This window comes from Ricinus communis, chromosome 8, assembly GCF_019578655.1.
Source record: "Ricinus communis isolate WT05 ecotype wild-type chromosome 8, ASM1957865v1, whole genome shotgun sequence".
In the NCBI taxonomy this organism is placed as follows: domain Eukaryota; kingdom Viridiplantae; phylum Streptophyta; class Magnoliopsida; order Malpighiales; family Euphorbiaceae; genus Ricinus; species Ricinus communis.
In genome coordinates, this window is record NC_063263.1 from 804,721 (window position 1) to 825,495 (window position 20,775).

The following is a 20,775-nucleotide window of genomic DNA, read 5'->3' on the forward strand; positions in this document are numbered from 1 at the left end:
TCAAAAATAAAATTACTGATCAGTTTATTAAGAATAAAAATTTCTGGATGAGGCTGTTCAAAATTGGTGATGCTCACTTTTATGGTTCGTTAATACAGCTAATCTACATGGATGGCATTAGCCTACAGGACCATCTGGCACTGCCTCCTTCGCCTGTTGAAAACTGGCGGCTTCTTCAAATGAATTCACTGCAACTGGCCCTGAAGCATGGTCTCTTTCTTTCCTTGGTTCTTTCCTCAAAGGATTAAATATTTGACAAAAGCTACTTCATCCCATTAGTTTCAGAAGCCAAAGGGTGATTTTCTCCTGCTTCCAGATTCTCCATATTGTTCATTCCATTTCCTAAGCTCATTCATGCTTGAAGCATCGAAGGCAACTGATGGACCAACCTGCACACATGAAATAGATCGCAAGTAGACGATTAATATAGTTTCAAAGCAAACAAGAATGATGTGCAATCGCATATAGAACAACTTCTAATACTTGTGTAACCGCAGCTACTAATTATCCTAAAACAAGACTCTATGAGATTGATAACTCTTTAGAGTTAATCACATGCAGAACAACTTCTAATATTTGTGCAAAAGCAGCTGCTAATCACGCTAAAAATAATACATGTGCCACATATTTCTGAATGAATTAAATCTTTAGGAAATTCTACCAGAACCAGCAAAAAATATGCAAGTTCAAGCAATGAGCGGTAAATAAATAAAATATAAGATTGTTCTTCAAGAGAGAAAAATTGTGTGCATGATCATTGCATAAGCTTCATGTTCATTAGAAATTGTACAACCTCACCCTGGGATATGCACCATGCATAAATGGAAATATCTACCATTAACAAAACTTGCAGTAACTAAATCCATTCATTACCTTAGCTTTTGACTGAATAAAGTCATCCAAATTAAGTGGCCTTATAGTTTGAGATACACTATCCTTATCACTGTGGACCTGCATGGCAAATTGTAAATACACATCAAAACATATCAGAATGAAACAAGTCAGCTTTGACCTCCATTTTCTAACTTAAAACCAATAACCAGAACTTGCAGCAATAAAAAACTTTTGACAAAAAGAAGAAAATTATTCCAAACAGAATTTACATGTTTGCATGTTCATGTTTCATAGAAAATGCTAATGAATTTCCTACAATTTTTCCTGCAGCAGAAAAAGCTAAACTTCTTGAGGGCAAAATAGGCACCGCATTATCAGATTGAGATGAACATGATAACTCAAGAGCTGACAAAAGAAGAGAAGAAGATAGTTAAGTATGTCTATGCCTAAGAATAAACTATCAATCCCAGCACAAGGTCCAGCATAGTCGTTCAAAAGCAAATATTTGGGAAGTTCTGCTAGGCCCTGCAGAACCCATGATGGGAGAATTCAGATCTTAGGAAACTCATTAAATGCAACACATACCTTTTCTTCTTCCAGAAGTTCCTGGACTGGTCTATATGCTGCAGCAATACAGAGGTTCTACAAAACACCGAGAATGAGGAAGTATAAGCTGTCTACAAAATCATCAGAAAACATTAACCCTGAACACTAGTGCATTACCTTCAAATCACTACCAGAATATCCCTCAGTTGCATTTGCAAGTTTGTCAAACTGGAAACCAGTTTCTAAATTCTCATGGGCAAGAAAAATTTTCAGGATCTTCATACGGTTTTCAGCATCCGGTAGGTCCACATATATTCTAATCAGCAAACCGACATAATTTCATAAGCAATATTATTATTGCAATAAGTAGCAGCAGAAAAGACACAAAAAATATTATGAGTATGACCAAATAAATACTAGTAATCTACAGTCTATAACACTCCGAATAATAAAGCACTTAATTATCCAATCTCACCTTCTTGGTAAGCGACGTATCACAGCATCATCAAGATCAAATGGACGATTTGTGGCACCAAGTATGAGAATTCTTTGGCTCTCTTTTGTCCTCAATCCATCCCATGCGGCCATAAATTCATTTCTCATTCTTCTAGTAGCCTCATGCTCTGAAGCACCACCACGGGCACCAAGCAAACTGTCAACCTACATATAAAGAATCCAGGATGCAACATTGTGCCTAATGTTAGCAAGCCAAGAATTTATACTTCAAATGTTCCCTAGAAATCAAAAGCAAGTGGTATTATAATGGACCATGCCAGACATAGTCTGATACAATTCCACACCTTAATGAGTGTGCCATGTTGCCTATGACGTGCATTAACCTCACTCTTAACTCTACATGAATCTCCTAAAGATTCCCCTTCTCTTAACCTTCTGCTCTCCATGGGATCCTCTTAAAAAATGCAACTAATAAAAGTATTTCAATCCTAAGATCTCCATAATATATTAATAGAACAATTTGAAGAATTACAGTAGCTCTTCCTAGTTTTTAATTTACAATTGCAAGACGTGCACATTAATAATATGTGATTTAGAGGTCTGACACTTCACAGGCTATGGTTTGTTTTGTATCTATTCGATACCCTGAGTTTTCCTCTAGTGATAGCACTCAGTTTTCCAGTTAATGAAAGCTGACATGGTGCTTGGCTAGCCTAATTCCAAATTTAAAAAAAAATGTCATCTATCCATGCATTTCAAATCGGTCAAAGTAAAGAACCAAAAACAAAGGAAATATACCATATGCAAGAGCATCACACTATAAATCTCATTTGTCTCTTTTGTTATCTGTCGACCTTATCATTATTAGCACAATATGTTTACTAAGTGCACTCGTCAATTTGTTAGGTAGAGGCCCATTTTGGCTGGCACTATTTGGATCTTGACAAAATGGATGGTTAGAGCAAGTGGCATTCTATTTAAAAACCTTTCCAAATATTTTTAGGAATCAAACAAAGCTTGTGTTGTTTTAGTAGGAAAATTTTTTCATGTCAAAACTCATTTCTTGAATTTCAAACTATCCGCTGTTTGAATACTTGATGCTATTGAAGAATGTGATATTAGAATCTTGTTGATTAATGTTCAAAAAGCATTAGTCATATGTTAAATTCACTTCTTCAATATTGCATTGTTCTATGTTTGGATACTTCTAGCTATACAAGAATGCAATTTAAGTATCAATCTTCTTTTTAAAGATTGGAGGAGAACTCCTAGTTATTTCTTCTTTTTCCTGGTTTTGAATTGTACTTTGTTTACTTTGCTTCAGCTTTCCAAATCGACTTGAATTTGTTAAGGAGTAAACCATGGTCCATTCTTTAAAATTGCGGATTATATTCTGATCTATCAGTTCATAATTATCCTATGTTTCCTTTATTATAGCTATTTATTTATAAGAAAATCTCAATCATTGAATTGATCCTGCTAGCTTGAATGCATGATATTTCTTCGATTTTATTTTCTTTATTTGAAATCGAGCCGTGTAAGCACTATGTCAGCGTTAAATAACTAAAGTTTTTTCATGATATTTTATTTTCTCAAACAACAAACTTTTTTCTAATAACTTTTTCTTAACAACATTTAATATCCACTTAAATCTCAACCTAAAATCAAAGAAAATAATTTTTACATTGTTCTTTGTTGCTCTAAGTTAAATATAAGTTTTTTGGACTACCTTAAAATATGATGAATTTGTGATATCAAATAAAATAAATATCTTAATTAAATCAATTTGTCCAAAACTTTATCTTTTTAAAAAAAATATTGTTAAGATATTTCAATTTGCCATATAGGGTAAGAAAACCTTATAGAAAAAGGGTTTTTTTTTATTATTATTTTGACTTACAATTTTCTATTTTAGTGTGATTTTGATGGACTATTAAGATTATTTTGCAAATTAGAATAGAAAAGAAGTTGAAATAAGAAAAAGAGACAAAAACTAGTACTTTTTAAATTACAGGACCAAAATAAAAGGTAAAAGAAAAATTACATTTTGGGCATGACTAAATTAGTTCAGCATTCCTCGACATATAGGCATACAGGAGCTCCTTTAAAAACTTTTAGGAGAGGATTGAATAATAGAATTTTTAGGAAAAAACTGTAAAAATGTATGTACTTTTAGGACTTTTGGTATAATTATCCCATTTTTCACATATAACACAGTACTATCAGTCACAATTTAAAAGCTTTCAGATTACACAGTATATATAGTCCATAAAACTAGTCGCCATGAAGAGATTTGAGAGATGTAAAGTAAGAAGGTTTTATTTAAGAGACTATAATAGACTGAAAATTAATGCAATAGTTTATTGATGTTACTTATATTTTTGTATTTAAAAAACAAGAAAAAGATAAACAAGGACCCTTATGGTTAGGAAAACTGTATATTTTGCATGCATTATCAATTAACAGTTTTAAATGAAGTAAAGATTTGAAGTAGCCTGTCATTTTACAAAAATGTTGTCCTGACTTGTAGTTATGGGCAAATGTTGAGCACTTAGCTACAATCACCAAAACCTTAATGTGAAAGAGAATGACTCACCTCATCAACAAATATAATGACAGGAGCCAGTTTGCTAGCAAAGGAAAATAAGGCCTTTGTAAGCTTTTCAGCATCTCCAAACCACTGTATAAGGAAGAAGGAAGACATGTATCATACATGCAATTGCAAAGAGACAGAAAAAAAACAGCAGAATTGAAGAAAGACAGAATTATTGACAAAAGAGCCTTTAAACTCTTCCTGAATTTTATTGTTAATTACGAATGATAAAGCAAATTAAACAATTATTTTCTCCAACTTTAGATTATCTAATTCCTCCCAATGCTACACTTGACTACAACAATCATCACGCTGAAGCACTGATTCACATCTCCCTCTTGTTAATTAATTACATACATTAGGATTTATCATATGAAGCCATTGTTGACCATAATAATGAGAATAATGGCACATTGCCAAGCTCCTATTATCATTAGAAGGTAGATATTGGCAGTGTTCATATGATGATTATGCTTTGAAAGTTGTCCAGATGGTCTCTTGTTTATCATAGACCATAATATGCTTCTACCAAAGACTCAATTCCTGAGATTAAAAGAGAAATACAACAATGACTTGATAACATAATTAATAATTAAAAATCAGTTTCAAGATATCTTAATGTGTTACCCTTTTAGATATAGAGATTATTTTATGTTAAATATTAAGTAATTTGGTTTCAAAAAATGGAATGAAGGAAGCGCGGCCTATTTTGACCACTAAAAACAGTGGAAAGTCATACCATAAGCTGCATATGGTATTTTCGAAATCAGTCCCTCTATGTTTCTACAGGACTGGCATTTCTTATCCACACTTCAAGCCAACTTGTATACCACAACCAATGTAAGAACTAAAATGAAGAATATGCCATGCTTCATAATATTTTTGTGCTCCTCTACCAAGGAAACTGGTTTTCACCCCTTTTTGCTAGTTTAAGTTATCTTTACCTCCAAAATACCAATTTTTCCCCCAGTGATACCCAGATAGTGACACAGAAAACTGGATTAAGGAACAGCATATAAATATTCAGGGCTATAATATAGATTTTGGAACTTTAAAGTCAATTAAGTCAATACAGCATCAAATTTCAGCTTACCTTTGACGTAAGAGTCGAACCAGTTATGCTGATAAAGTTTGCACCAGCCTCTGTTGCAAGTGCTTTGGCCAGAAGAGTTTTCCCAGTCCCAGGAGGGCCAAAAAGCAAAATTCCTTTGCAGGGCTGGAAAAAACTTGATGCAATCATTGACTGAAATGACCCCATTGCCAGTACAAAGTATATAACAGAGTCATTACCCGCAATAAATTTCCACGAGAAAAAAGTTCTGGTCTACGCATTGGAAGAATGACAAGTTCATGCAACGCCTTCTTCACATCTTCAAGAGCGCCTATATCATCAAACTTGACACCAATTTCACCAGGAGGTACAACTGCTGAAACAAAGTTGCTTTCATACTCATCTTTCGCAAGGTTCTGGGGAAATTTGAATCCATTACACATAAGAATAAAATAAAATTATTTCAGTAGTTCTTTAGAATAAGAAGAGTAAAGAAATGTCAAGACATGCCTTCAAATTCAATGACGGCTTTTGGGATATGGTTTCTTGTTCCTTCAACCTCATAATCCCAATTTCAAGGCTTCACATGATAATATCACAATCAGCACCAAAACAATATGCAGTTGGCTGACATACAAGCCTTTTTTATTATATAAAAAAAAAAAAAGAAGAACACACAAACCTTTCACGAGGCAAAATCAATTTTTCTCCTTTTATGGATGGGCGCAGGCAAGATGCCAAGTAATGATTCATAGCCCAACCGATAACTTTTTCAGCTTCTGCAACAAAAGTTGATGCATTGCAAAAGAAATGCATTAAACTTAATTTTTACACTTCAACTTCTCAACTGACTCTTCTTTTTCCCCAGTTAATGGTAAACATCACGATTTTCAGGCTTTCCAGCAGACAAGTGTAGACGATATAGACTTCATTTTTGTAGCAAGTGTGAAGAATAAATCCACTGATAAATTTGTTTTCTGGACCTAACAATAGTTTACCAAGTGCTTTTAACACTATTTTGCAGGGAACATGATTAATACACATCCATTTCATATAGCATCAAGCATTCCTAAATAGTGAAACATTTGTTAGACGGATAATAAGCAATACCCAATCTGAAAATCCAGGGTTAAAGCCCTTACTCCTATTATTTATAAGGAGCAAGATTTGTCAACGGTCAGTGTCCTAGGGAACAAGGGTTTTATATGCTACTTAAATTAGGTTGATTTTGAACAGGCAGGCAATTGAGATGAAGAGATCTGACTTTTAATTAAGTTTTAATAGTGGTTGTAATGACCATTAGATACCATTGCCATTGTAAAGTTGATTTTAGTAGGGGCATTGCACAAAATCTCAAATGCAACAATAGCATAAGAAACTGTGCATTAAAAGTTTCCATTATGTCAAATTAAGATTTCAACTGGCAAAGCACACTTGGCTTTGCTATGAGATTTAGTCAATAGGTGATACAAATTCTAGAGAGTAATTAACAATATATAGCTTTGCAGATTGCTAAAAGTGAATAAACTTAATGAGAGCTTGCTTTTATTTATATTGAGATTTTTATTTAGTTAGTTCTACTTTTCATCTCTTTCACTCATTTGATATCTGTGTATCAACAGAAATAAGATGTGAGCTGTGATTCCTCCAATAAGCATTTTGTCTTTGCATATGAATCCTCTTTCCTAAGCATTATGATTAGAATTATACCAATACCAAGACATCAATATATTGAAATATCGAAGCAGATGTGTGAACATTTTCTGAAATTGGTTAAAACAAGTTTTGTTTTCTTACTCTGCTTTGTCAGTATTACACCATCTGTATTTAGGTGCAATAAGTCCACGCAGGACATCTCATTGTCTTCAAGTACCTGCATTATTATTAAAGCAGTAAACTCCAAAATCAAACTCCAATTACGCTTAAGAGATTACACATCAAATTGCTTACAAACTCCATCACATAAACCAAGTAAAAGTGCTTAAGGTTCCACCTTTATTTTAAATAACTTTGAAATTAACTAGATACCTTGTATAGTTCATTCAAATTGCTCCTTGATATTACAATTCTCCTGTCCTCTTCAATCTGTTTGTTGAATGTTTTAAGAAGATCTTCTTCCTGTAAAAGCAGCAAAGGAAAGGAAAATCAAAAAACTAAAACCATATAATGTCGTAAGAACCCCTACCGCTCATTAATTAGGCTTTCAAGATAATTAGTTTCAATAGACAGAAGTCTATAAGCATTTCTAGTCACACTAGAGCACCATCTGTCCTATCCTCTTGCTACTACTTCCCTCGCCTTCAAACGAGGAGAATGTAACAGTCAGTATATTTAATATGCTGCCCAGACCAACCTAGACATACTTCATTGAGGATTACTATTAAACTACATAAGCTACTTAATGAATTCTTGTCACCTCATATCAGAGCTTCAAGCTCCATTAGTTTTCACTAGCAATTGAAGCAGAATATGACACCTTCCCCCCAGTTACGAGGATGAAAGCTACATATGAGCAATGCCAGACAACAAAGTTGTCAAAATATGCACATATGTGGAGGTTCGCCTTTCAGAAAACTAATTTGGAACCCCAAATGATCGGGATCAATGTCAAACATTTTTCTAAGCAGAACTGCCAATTACCAAAATTTATCTAATGAAATTTTTTTCCCTTGGAATATTAATATCTTTTGTATCTTGGTCCTACTTAGATCAATGTCAAGCATCAAATGAAACAAAATGAAAGTACAAAAAGAGAGCAGGATAAATTTGCAGAAAGAAACATAAGATACCAAGCTATTTTAATCCAGCTTCTAGAAAGCCCCTTTTACAAATAAACTTCAGGAAGAGCTAGTTAGAAACTCACCTTTGGGGCATGAATGGACAAAATATTGGTGAAGAGCTTATTTATTTGATTATCATCCGATCGCTTTGTCACCCGGAGTCCCTCAGTAAGGTTTTTCAAAGAGAGAGGCTGAAAAATAAAATGAGTTGAATCTTTTGCTTACATAGAAGAAAGGAACAAGGCGCAGAAGTCGCCATAAATACAAAATGAAAAGAACACAGCACCATTCAATGGCTCAAACGCATATTGCTATTGAAGATTTTGCAAGCCTTACCAGCTTAGCCAGACGTCCAAAACTTGGGAGTATCATCGTCTGTTTAAAGGAAAGGAAGAATGTAATGCCCAGGTCATAAACAAATGAAATAAATGGTTTTAACATGCACATGTTTACAAAACTCTGAAAGCTTACAAGATTCTCTTTCTCCTTTGAACCTGTTTCAACTTTGTTCTGGCCACATATCAACACAACAGGACCTGATATTTGGTCAAACATTTTGTGGACCTTCTGAATAAAATCCCTGCGATTCGACTTAGGAACTGCCCTAGACAACCACAGAGAAGAATCTTGAAAATAGACAATAAGAGGTTGCGTAAAATGCAAAACCTGAAAGAGAGGGAGAATCAAACATCAACATACGAGAGAAACCAAAAAGGCTGGAGCTGGGTAGAAATGTAAAATTATCGAGACAATCATACCTCACATAACGCCTCCATCGCAATGTAGCACTCTTCTGCCTCTGTGTCAGGATCATGCTCAATGTCCTTAACTATAAATGAGAGAAACTTGTCAACAAATAATTTACTTGTGTTTGCATTTGAGTTAATGTAATTATAACTCTGTGAATGTTAATAAAGATAATCAGACAAAAAAGTAGGCCCTTAAACAGGCAGAACAAGAATCTACGCCAAGTCCTGATCTGATGAAGGATGGGAGCTCTTCAAAACATACACACAACTAAGGCCTATTTAACTTATATCCTAGGAAAAATTTCTCCTTCTAACGTTATTTTAATTTTTTTAATCACAAGAATACAAAAGCTACATTAACAGAAATGTATATGAAAAGGGAATAGATGATCAATGAACTCATAATCTACAATTTCTGAATAAAGGAATGAAAAACACAATAGATACCATGAATTCAGCATTGTAACCACAATATCATAAAGCTTCACAACCACAAGCATTTGCTCTTTTGGATCATCAGCAACAAGTTGCTAAATTATCGACGTTTCTGACAAGTTACTTTTGCAATAAAATAGTTTTTTGCCTTTGTGTTCAGAATCTAGAGATTTCAAAAGCTTTCTTTTGACTACAGTTTGAAAATTGATTTTCTCAGTGGAGTGTGTGGCATCAGTTACTTCTCTTTTTCATATAAACCTTTTCTCCTTGGAGAATGTCTTATATCCTCTTGTGCTCTCTCTCTTTTTACTTTGCTGCTAGAGTTTACATCATTTATCAAAACATATACGGATGCCCAGATCCATGTGTCACTAAGCAGTCAAAAGCAAAGAACATCGAAGAATGAAAGACACATTTCCCAGCTAACTGAAATAGTATAAAAGAATTAATTTTATTCAAAACATTTTACATATAATGAATGTAAATAAATGAGCTCAAGTACCAAAGATATTCATAAAAATATTGTAAAACATCATCGACAAGTAACATGGCATTGTTTTGACTTTTTGATGTAGCAATGAACAGTCTCTAGATGTTCATGAAAAGCCGATAGTGTTTCATGCAGTTACAACTTGAAAAGAATATATTTTTTCCCATTTGCACAAGTAATGTAATCCTTGATATTAGTAAACTTACCATCTATCCAATAAACAGGTGGTTTTGCTGACTGCTCTTTAAGCTTGTCATCTTTCTCTCCATTTTCTTTCTTATCACTCGTAATATCCAAAATAACGGCAACTCGATCTCCATTCACCTCATATATCTCCCCACGTTGACCACTCGATAAAGGCCTGAAAATGTAAATAACTCCAATTAAACTGCTGATGCTAATATAATGTATACAGGAAATTTGAAGGTATATGCTTTCCAGTTTAGTTTGAGCAATATTCTCCTATAGATGGTCCAAAAACTCTCAATCTCAAGCTCTACCAGTCCAGTCTCAGAATCTAATCTTCCAGAATAAATGTGTATCTTATAGCATTTAAAGTCTGTCAAACTTTAAGTCTCTAGTGGTATGACCAACTTCAAAGTTAGATTAGCACAAAAATGATCTACTATAAGAACATCCAGATAACATAACGTGAACAATTGCATATAAACCAAATTTTAGTAGATACTGAAAATTCAGAGTGCCTGATGAGAGAAGATAATTAACATTCCAAGATGAAGCCTCAGAAAAGATAATGAACATTCCATAATGAAGCCTCAGACAACCTAAAATCGTTCCTTATCTATTTTCTCCTGCAGATAAAAATGTTAAGAGCAGTATGTTCACACTTCCAACAGTTACTGAATATGCCAAGCAAGGAACATTATTTTTACTTTGACAAAAGTTTATACAAGAATGAAACAACATGACGGCCCATAGATGCCACTCAAGTAAAACCCACCATATCCGGGAAGTAAGATTAGGCACACAGCACTAATTAATATGATCGGGCAATGCATGCCAGATATCTACAGTTGATCATTGACAAATCCATCAGAATCATCCCTTATATTATACATCCGTGCTGGGGAAGATTTTTGTTAAGTCAACTAGTTAACCAAGATTGAAGGAACAACTGCTTCTAATCAGTAACACAGCATGACACTGTATACCTGGTTTATCTTCTTTCAGGGCATCTATTTGTGGTAAGATTCCATGATATTTCAAAAACCAATCAGAAGGTTCGGCAGCTTACAAACTTAAACTTAAATTCAACATAAATAAGCCCTGTGCAAACCAGCTTCGGCACAAAACCTCTAGTGTCAAACCCAGCATCAAAAACCTTAAAACCACTTCAGTATATATATCCTTCATCATCTTCATATGCTAATAAATATGCAACTCTTCTTTCCAAAATCTACCACTGAGCATCTCCCAGAACAGGCGATTTCTCTAAATAAATAACTGCTGTATACAGGGCATTTCTTTTTCCTCCATACTTCTCCATCAACCATCTTAAGAGAAACATCACCTCTATAAAGGAAACATATAAGAGTAAGAAGGATATTGAAATAATACTAATTCTATGACCAGTGAACCAAAATTAAAAATGACTTTCTTTCACTAGATATTGATATAGAGATGTTGACATGTTTGACCAATACATCTATTTGAAGGGTTGGCAAGTACATAAATGTTTTTCTTTGATTTGATATCCGTTAATAAATGCATCTAGGGATCTTTCTATCACAACTTATGGCGCTTTTCATTGATTTTCTAATTTATCTTTGACAATCCGTACACCAAAGCAGAACTAAGAAAATTTTTCCACAAGGTTAAGAACAAATATGTTCCACCCTAAGAAAATATACAATGAAAAGAAAATACCATGAATAGCTAATTAATTGATAAATCATAATGGTTGATAATTCGGTAAACCGCTGGATGAGGTACAAGTAACCTTTACAAATTAACCATACCCATTGACACCCTGTGTACAGGACCCGAGTAGAAAATATTTAATTTAAATTATTGAAAGAAGAAGAACAAGGCAAGCAAGAACGACTTGCACTTCCGTACAGCTGTGAACTACATAACCCCCCGTGAATAAAAAAAAATTATGAAGAGATCAACACTACCAGGGAAGAACCAAGGACCCACCTTGGATCCTCAAATAGAAAATGAAGCACCATAAATATATGCAGTTCCACTAAAATCCCAAGACTAGGATGGCATTTATGGGTTTGTCTTCTAAACATCAGGATAACTTACCAACCCACCTGCCACGGACAATGGTATAAGCATTTTTCAGACCATCAAGTGTTGGTATCTTGCCCAATATGATCCTGTGATGTCAAAGTTTATGTGGGATATGAGTTTATGCCGAGTTTATTTTTTGAAGATAGAACATCGACTAAGACCCTCTCGTCACATGACAGCCAAACAGAATAATCAATGTCAAACAAATTAATATCTTAGTCTTAATTCCAAAATTTAGAAAGAAAAAAAAAATTAATTGCAAACTGGCACATAATGCATATGCAGCTCTGTGCTCTGCAACGAAAAAAAAAAAGAGGAAGAAAGAAAGAAACCATGCATAAAAAATAAGAGTACCAGATCCATAAGTAACATATTCATATGCACATGTATATCAAAATTCAAGAGGACTAGCAGACCAGAATTTTGCAGATTTATAACAGTAGGTCTAAAAACAAACATATGCGTGACGTTGGAATTTATTTTTTTCCTATTGTTTTAAATTTTGAAACTTTATCCTAATTATATTTCATTTTAGTTGCAACTTTTATCCAACAGCTTAATTATGGTCATTTCTCTCATCACTCCTTTCACCTTCGGCATCGTTGAGGGGCAACAACAACTCCATTACAGCCAGCAACTCTTTTTATTCCCACCCAACTGGACTGAAAGAAGGTCAGAAATGACGAATCAAAGGAAAAACGAAAAATAATCTATCTGACTTTCTCAAATGACTAAGCTTTTGGATTCATGACTTAGGATAACCTATAAGTGATAAAAAGACAACACATTGGCTGCAATTAAATAACCTTGATCAAGCTGCTGGATAAAATTACAACAAGAAGATTCAAAAACAATAAATTTCCAGAAATTAGGACGACAGAAAATTAAATTGCAAAAATCATGCTAACGGTAGAGTTTTTGATAATTAGGCCATAAAATATTATCCTATTTGCTAAGGTGAGTGGATATCTGTTGAGACCTTATGCACCGCAAATTTAACAAAATGCATTGATATCTTAAATCTATCAAACTTTTTCTATATGGCAGATATTGTCCGCATAAAATGGAGCCAAAATACCTATCATCAGCTTCAATGCGTATAGATGGTCCAACATACTTCACCCGATCCCCTGGTGCAAACAGTGAAGCAAGGACACGATGAACACAGGCTAATATTAATAACAACAAAGCTCAAATTTTAATCAATCAAGTACATACACCAATACAATCAAATGAATTTACCAAATAGAACCAACTTAAAGTCACATGAGGTAAATGCAGAAATTTGAATTATTTAGAAATCAGAGCATCAAAACCACCTTAAGTAAAGTAATAATGCGAAAATAAAAATAACTCCACCAAGGTCAATATAAAATGCCTCGTACCAACATGCTTCTACCTACAGGTCAAACAGCATTTGTTCACAGTTACAGCAGATCCTTCTTGCTTACATGCTTGCCTAAATTAAATTAAAAGTTTGATAATTTCACACAGAAAAGAGATTACAATGAATAATGAAATAAGCTTTCAAGCAGGATGCTAGGCCATCATATATCCAAACCAATAAAAATAAATAAAGAAACCCTGGGGTATCAAACAACGCAAATGCCTTTATGCAATGCAAAACAGTAGAACATCCCACAGCAAAATAAACTGTCCTGACTGTTTTAGAAGTGAATATAATAGTCCTTCACTCTACATTCTATTAAATGCATAGTCCTCCTTCCATTAGGTTTATCACTTTATCTACAAGAATCTACCAGTCAAAGGGAGAAATAAGAGCTTAAAACCATGAAAAGCAATACCCATACTTAGCTAGTGACTTTTGATACTAGGATATAATTATGTAAATATTTGATCATCCTACTCCATAACCCAGATGGTTTACAGTTTAGTAATATGATCAAATACTTAGTAAACATACTCTGCAGTTCCAAAAACACATCGCCAAAATGCCCACGGAAGCAAACAACCCACGAATCTTTTCAATGACAGAAAGTCGACTGCTAACAAGCTCTATCTAAAAGGTTTAAAATGTCATAAACATTAATAAATCATCAAATTACTCATCAAGTTGTTGCGAGGCTAAGATGTTCCTGAAAGATAATGCCGGCCCCATATATTAAGACTGAAATATTGAGAGAAGTTTTGAGGAAGGCAAAGATTAATAGAAGATGTTTGCACCTATTTTCATTTGAAAAGAAATGATTAAAAATCTTACAAGAGCACCTTCACAATAAAGTAATGAAATCTAGTGAAGCAATAAAGTATAAAAGTAGGAAATGAAGAAAAGAGATGGTCAGTACATTTTAGCGAAGAAGTTTTACCTTTCTTAAGTGGCCGTTTGGAAGTATCAGAAGGCTCAGCAGCCTCAGACTTGGAAGTTTCTGGGGAACTGTCAGATTCTCCAGATATTCTCTGCAGCAGAAGTAATTCCAGAACAGTAAATAAGATCATAATTTACATTTGATTACAACCAGAAACAAAAGTTCCAGCAAAAATGACAGTTTTTCCAAGCTCTAGAAGTTAAAAATATCCATAATGTCAAATGGTAGAAAAGACTGAGATCAGCATATCTTTTGGATAGAGAAAGCAAAATACTTTGACCATCATTTTACAACTAACAAATAAAGCACAAGTGCGCACATTCAACAATGGACAAATATTTATAGGGAGAAGCAACTCCCAAGCACCACAAGAAGAAATAAAGAGAGAATTAGCATAGACCAATATTAATTTTAAACCTTTTCTAGTACTCAATTTATGCCTTTTCTATTTACTCTATATTATACCATAAAGATGCATAATTCCAAAGAGCTTTAGATTCTTCTCTACCACCAAATGCTGTCCATTTCTTACATTGCAGAAATCCAACTCTACATTTTCAAATGAGAAGGTGGTTATTTGGGCTTTCTCTAATTATCTTTCTAAAGTTATCATTTCTTTACTTTCTGCTCTTATGAAAGGACAAGGAATAAATGAAGCAAAAGAAAAGTTTAGCATGCAAGACAGTTTCTTTCAATAGAAGGCGAAAAAGAAAGAGAAAGGGAGAGAGAAAATTTTTGGTATTTGCATTCTTACCATTTAGGCTTTGCTTCATAGTCACCATACTTTCTAATCATAGCATTTACAATATAGGAAGCATTACTTTACGCAGGACTCGAGCAAAAAACAAAAAGAAATTCTAATTACAATTGAACTAAAAGTTTATTAAAGTATATATTAACTCTACAGCAATGTTAGATATTCTTGGAATACATGGAACATATGAAGGAAACAACAGAGAACCAAAAGTAACTATATAATAATAATCACCAAACTGCTATAATAACTACAATAAGACAATGAACTCCTGCATCATATTGGATATCATCATTTTGCTTTCTTGGCTTTCATATTTCATGTGCAAAATCCTAGAGTGAATAGTGAAGCAGTTTATATTCCACTCCACAAGTATAGTCCAAGTCCAATCCTAATTTAACTTGGAAAGAAGGATCCCTTAATAATCGTTACTCCTCTCTTAATGGTATGAAACTTGAAAAGTAAATTTATACCTTAGTACAGTTGCAAGGATTATTTAATATTCTAGTAGTTCTATCTAGTAATTTCCATGGTTTCTTTAACACTAATTATCTTCTCTCTTGCTCCAACCTCAATCAACTTGATTCTGGCCTATCTTCTTAGATCTAGTTGTCCCAAAATCTTCGGCTGCATCATGAGTTAATTGGCCTCCGAGAGCAGTTTCCAAGCATGTAATACTGAGCGCAGGCCCATCAGTGGCCTACATCCCAAATTGCCCATGCAAATACTAGGCCTAGTTCTTTTAAGTATACAGATTTTGCCACCAGAAACCAATGTACAAATTAGCTTATGTGTAAACTGCAAATATGAGACCCACAAGTACATTTTCAAACTTGAGGCCCAACCCCAAGAATCAAATCATCAATGGGTGTGTAAGTTTTAATTTCTAATCAACCTTATACTGATAACAACAAAATGAACCACTTGATAATCACCTACTAATGTCAGCCAGAAGAATTTTAAACAATCAATCTGTTGTACTATATCTAATGACAATTCATTAGAACTGATGGGGTAAATCTCAGCAGTCCTGACTTTAAGCATGTTTCTCATTGCAGCCCCTGAGTTTCAGTTTGTACCATAAAACTCCTTATATTTTGATTTTAGTAAAATTTAAAATTCTTTTAGCTTGATTATGAGAAAAGTTCTACCAAAAAATGATATGATATCAAACTAACATGAATTTAGCGAACTCATAATAAATCTACATCTATGTCAAACTATGATGTTACATCATATTCACAGTGAAATATTTCTCAAAATCAGGCAAAAAGGATTTAATTGTTACTATATTAAAGTAGGAACTTTCTGATACAAATTGAATTTTAAATGAAAAACATGCTTAAAGTCAGGGACTGTGGGGAAAATTTACCCGAACTGATGAACTACAAAATATACCTTCTCAAATTCTTCAAGGTTGTAGGGAATCAGCTTCTTAAGGGCTGCTTCAGCAGTTGCCTGCACATCAACTACATCATCATCACTGCAGTCTGATTTAGCCTCAGCACTGCTTGTCCATTCCTCTTCATTACCTGCATCATTCGCATCCTCGATTTCTGACTCTGAGGCACACTCTTCCCCAGATTCTGAGTTATCATCTGATTCACACTCGGATGAGCAATCATCACCAAAATCCTGAATCAATATGAACAAAATCATTACCAAATACTTCAGCTGAATATAAAAAACTGTGAAAAAAATCAATATGATAGTAAGATTCTTGAATTGTCCTAAACTTACATAAGGAGCAAGAACACTGCTATCAAGAACCAGTAAGGGAACGTGCAGATCTCGTGCAAGTGCTTTGACTATTCTCTCCCTATAAAGCTCGGTACCTATAGATGGCATCAGTGTGAACTGATTAGCTTGGAAGTTTATATACTTAACTGAAGAATCATTCGATTTTAAATAAAGTATTAATGCAGTTATATTTCAGAATGAAGTTGACTGATTAACCTGGAATACTCTGTAGCAATATTCTCCCACTTGAAGACCTCAAACGAGCCCCATAAGCAGCAGTAAATTTCTTGTGTTTTATATGGGAAGCGACACATTCCACCAAAACACTTTTGGTATGCTCACTAGAAGAAAGTATATGGAGTCATTTTATGTTCTTAAAAGAGGTAAAATTTAGTAATAGCAAAGACTGATAATGACTTTAAGGATAACAAGAATGAAAAAACAAAAGGAAGCATTAATTACTTAATGTAATATGGAAAAGTTTCCCAAGAAACATGTATTCTATCCCATGGAACAATCCTTCGCAAAATATCATTTTTAAACCTTTCACGTCTGGTTAAAAATGGGGATTCCTTCTTTTTACTTTCTATTGCAAGCTTCTCATTCTTCAGCCATTCCTTTTGATCTTGTTCCGCAAGTTGAGCATGTGTATCAGATTGAACTGCCTCTTCTTTTGCCACTTGGCGCCCAGTCTTTCCATTATCCGCATCTTTAACAGATGCTTGTTTATCTTCACTGGTATTCCTACCATCACCTTCTGAACTAAACGATCGTAATTGACTATTATTCAAATATGCAATAGGCCTCCCAATGCCGGAAAAATAAATTCCACTACCAATGCCTTGTGACGAAAGTGAATCTACTAAGCATCTTTTGATGAAAGTAACATTTGACGGGTGGGCTCCCACTTTAGCTGTGTGGCTAAAAGGTCGATAACAAGCATGATCCTGGCAGTTTGCCCTGGTCCAATGTTTGTGGGGCAGAAAGACTGAACCCCATCTCTGATTTCTACTGTTGATTCTCTTTGCATACATTGCACCTTCCTATTTCTAACTCCTGCTACATAGCATGATATAAAAGCATATTTACTTATATAGAATGCACAAAAATCTCGAAATAAGACCAAGATCACATCAATGCATTGTAAGACAAGGAACAGTTCAGCAGATACTCCAAAGTAGCAACAGTCTGCCACTTCTTCAATGCTCATATTAACCATGCTCAAATAGGCTTCCATTTTTTTATTAAAAAAAAAGGCCAATAGGCTGCCATCCAAAAACTAACTACATAGTTCATATTCATGATTCCATACAAGAACTTAATCAAATAAAAATTAGCCTAAAGTCATTTATTTAGCTAAAACTCTAATACTAATTTTCACCTTGCTTAATAATGACACTAATTTTTTATTTTACCAAAACATTCAGCCTCTAGCAAATCATAAAAGCTCAAGTAGGCCAAACAAACACTAAAGTTCCATTTCCAATTTTAGTTAATAAAAGGGTTTCTCAAAAATAAAATATGTTATTTAGCTATAACACCATAAAAGTGTATCAAAACTACAACAATACCTGACAACGACGGCAGCAGCGGCAACGGCGGCGACGGAAGCAGCGGCAACGGCGGCGACGGAAGCAGCGGCAACGGCGGCGACGGAAGCAGCGGCAACGGCGGCGACGGAAGCAGCGGCAATGGCGACGGCGGCAGCAGCACGGGCGACGACAGCAGCAGCAGCGGCGTGAGCCGGCGTGAGGCGGCGTGGACGGCAGCAGCAGCGGCGTGAGCCGGCGTGAGGCGGCGTGGACGGCAGCAGCAGCGGCGTGAAGAAGACAGTTTGTTGGGGCGGGTGGTGGAGGCTTTGAGGGGGCCGATCTGAATTAGAGACGAGAAGAGGAGAATAAAATTTGGATTTAGTCTGTGATAGGTTTTGATAGAATGATATATCAAATTATATAATTTAATTTTTATTTTATATATAATTTATTTTTTAATTTATCAACAAAAGTTATAGTTTAATTTATTAATAAAATATTTATTAAAATTTATATATAATATTTTTATTTTTATATGAACATATGAGTTTTGATATTATAAAAATAAAAATTAAACTATGTAATATATTAAATTTTAAAAATTATTTTATATTTCTAAATATAATATCACAATATATATACTTATTAATATTTTATTTTAATAATAAAAGTTAAATTTACTAATTAAAATTTAAAATTGAAGCTTAAATTCTACTATATAATAATATATGGTATAAAATTTTATTTATCATAGTAATTAATTAAAAAATATAAAAATTAATTAAAATTATTTAATAAATATAATTAATATTATATTATCCCTGTATAATTATAAATTAATAATGTTAATATGTTAGATTGAGTATTATAAAAGAAAATATTTTTAAATTCATGTAATATTTTCTTATATTTACTATAATAATATTATATGAATAAATTATTAGCAGTTATGATCAATCGTGATGTATTGTTAATTTTATTAAAATAAATTAACAAAAATTATATCAATTAATTAAAACATATATTACTAATAAATATAATTTATTTAATATATATATATATATATATATATGTGTGTGTGTGTGTGTGAGTGTGTGTGTGATCAATGTCATATTAGCACTAAATAATTATAAATTTAAAATGTTAATAGATTGGATACTAATTATAATATTTTCTAATGATATATTCTTTTGATATAAGTAAAATTTAATTTTCACTAGTAATAAAATTTAATAATTTTATTTCATTTATATATTTATAAATACACACATATATATATATATATATATCCGACCAAATCCTACTAAGACATATTTGGATAATAGAAAATGAGTTTATGATTTAATTTTATTATCCGTGTCGGGTTCGGGTTCAAACACACGAACACCCGTTACTCGAACCTGATTATGTAGACAAAAATGGATACATGGTATTCGCTATCTATTTATTTAAACGGGTATCTTGTATGGTACTCTATCTTATTAGACCCATTAAAAATACTTTTTATCATTTTGTTTCCCATAATTATTGAATCTTGACCTTTTATAAAAAAAAAAAAGGAAGTCATTCTATTGCTAAACCATTTAATTTTTTTTATTAAAATGACAGTACATATAAATATATACTACATATATAAATATATATTTATAAATACACACACATATGTATGAATGTATGTGAGAGAAGAATTTCAAAAGGTGAAGTCAACATGTAATGGAGCATGAATGTAAATTCCTAAAATGCAAATCATAAGTTTAACCCTTTTTTTTTTTAAATTAGTCATTTTGATTCACTTCTCACACCAAAAAAAAGAGAATTTGACTAAAATATGCAGCCATATGCAATTATTACCCTTAGAGAGAAGCATCACTCGTCTTTTATCATAGTGCCCCTTCCAATTCGCTTCATGGTAAATATATAATTACAAAAAATTCTTTCCTTTTTATCTAGAACTAATTTGAAATTTTAATTTTCTTTCAAATAACAGGGCGACACCATAAATAACATAGTAATTACTATATTACGAGAGAAGACACCACTCTTTTTTTATTATAGTGTCATCTCTAATTAACAACATGGTAGTTATTTCCTTCCTCTCTAGAATTAATTTTGGATTTTAAATTTTCTTTTAAATAATAGGATGACACTATAAACAATATAGTAATTACTATACCAGGAACTCCCCAGAGAGCAAAATGGGAAATAAATGAATATGTCTTAGAAACTAAA

General features: G+C 33.3%; 1 protein-coding gene across 4 annotated transcripts; it reads right to left on the minus strand.

Annotated features, from left to right (window-relative positions):
* On the minus strand, positions 1–18,948 carry LOC8286329. Of its 4 annotated transcripts, XM_048377726.1 has the most exons (26): positions 18,676–18,946; positions 18,586–18,609; positions 17,477–18,070; positions 17,231–17,355; positions 17,015–17,109; positions 16,673–16,909; positions 14,521–14,611; positions 13,272–13,323; positions 12,214–12,279; positions 10,141–10,295; positions 9,019–9,089; positions 8,732–8,926; positions 8,597–8,635; positions 8,344–8,451; positions 7,509–7,598; positions 7,278–7,353; positions 6,163–6,259; positions 5,991–6,060; positions 5,720–5,896; positions 5,523–5,645; positions 4,433–4,516; positions 1,856–2,040; positions 1,558–1,696; positions 1,420–1,476; positions 874–951; positions 1–389 (listed from the first exon to the last, which is right to left on the minus strand). In XM_048377726.1, the coding sequence occupies exons 3-26, from the start codon at positions 18,046–18,048 to the stop codon at positions 282–284; spliced, it is 3,090 nt and encodes a 1,029-aa protein (XP_048233683.1). In that variant the 5' UTR covers positions 18,049–18,070; positions 18,586–18,609; positions 18,676–18,946; the 3' UTR covers positions 1–281. The 4 variants fall into 4 exon arrangements, with proteins under 4 accessions (XP_048233683.1, XP_048233684.1, XP_015582656.1 ...); XM_048377727.1 differs by lacking the exon at positions 12,214–12,279; XM_015727170.2 differs by lacking the exon at positions 18,676–18,946 and having other exon boundaries at positions 17,477–18,073; positions 18,586–18,601.
* Between the last annotated feature and the right edge of the window lie 1,827 nt (positions 18,949–20,775).

Bases quoted from the DNA above. Each gene is read 5' to 3' on its own strand.
- LOC8286329 (XM_048377726.1), bottom strand. From the start codon at position 18,048: ATGTATGCAAAGAGAATCAACAGTAGAAATCAGAGATGGGGTTCAGTC. The intron at 14,612-16,672 runs GTATATTTTGTA...CTTCTGCTGCAG, and splicing joins ACCTTGAAGAATTTGAGAAG to AGAATATCTGGAGAATCTGA. The intron at 6,260-7,277 runs GTAAGAAAACAA...CTTTTGTTGCAG, and splicing joins TGTAATACTGACAAAGCAGA to AAGCTGAAAAAGTTATCGGT.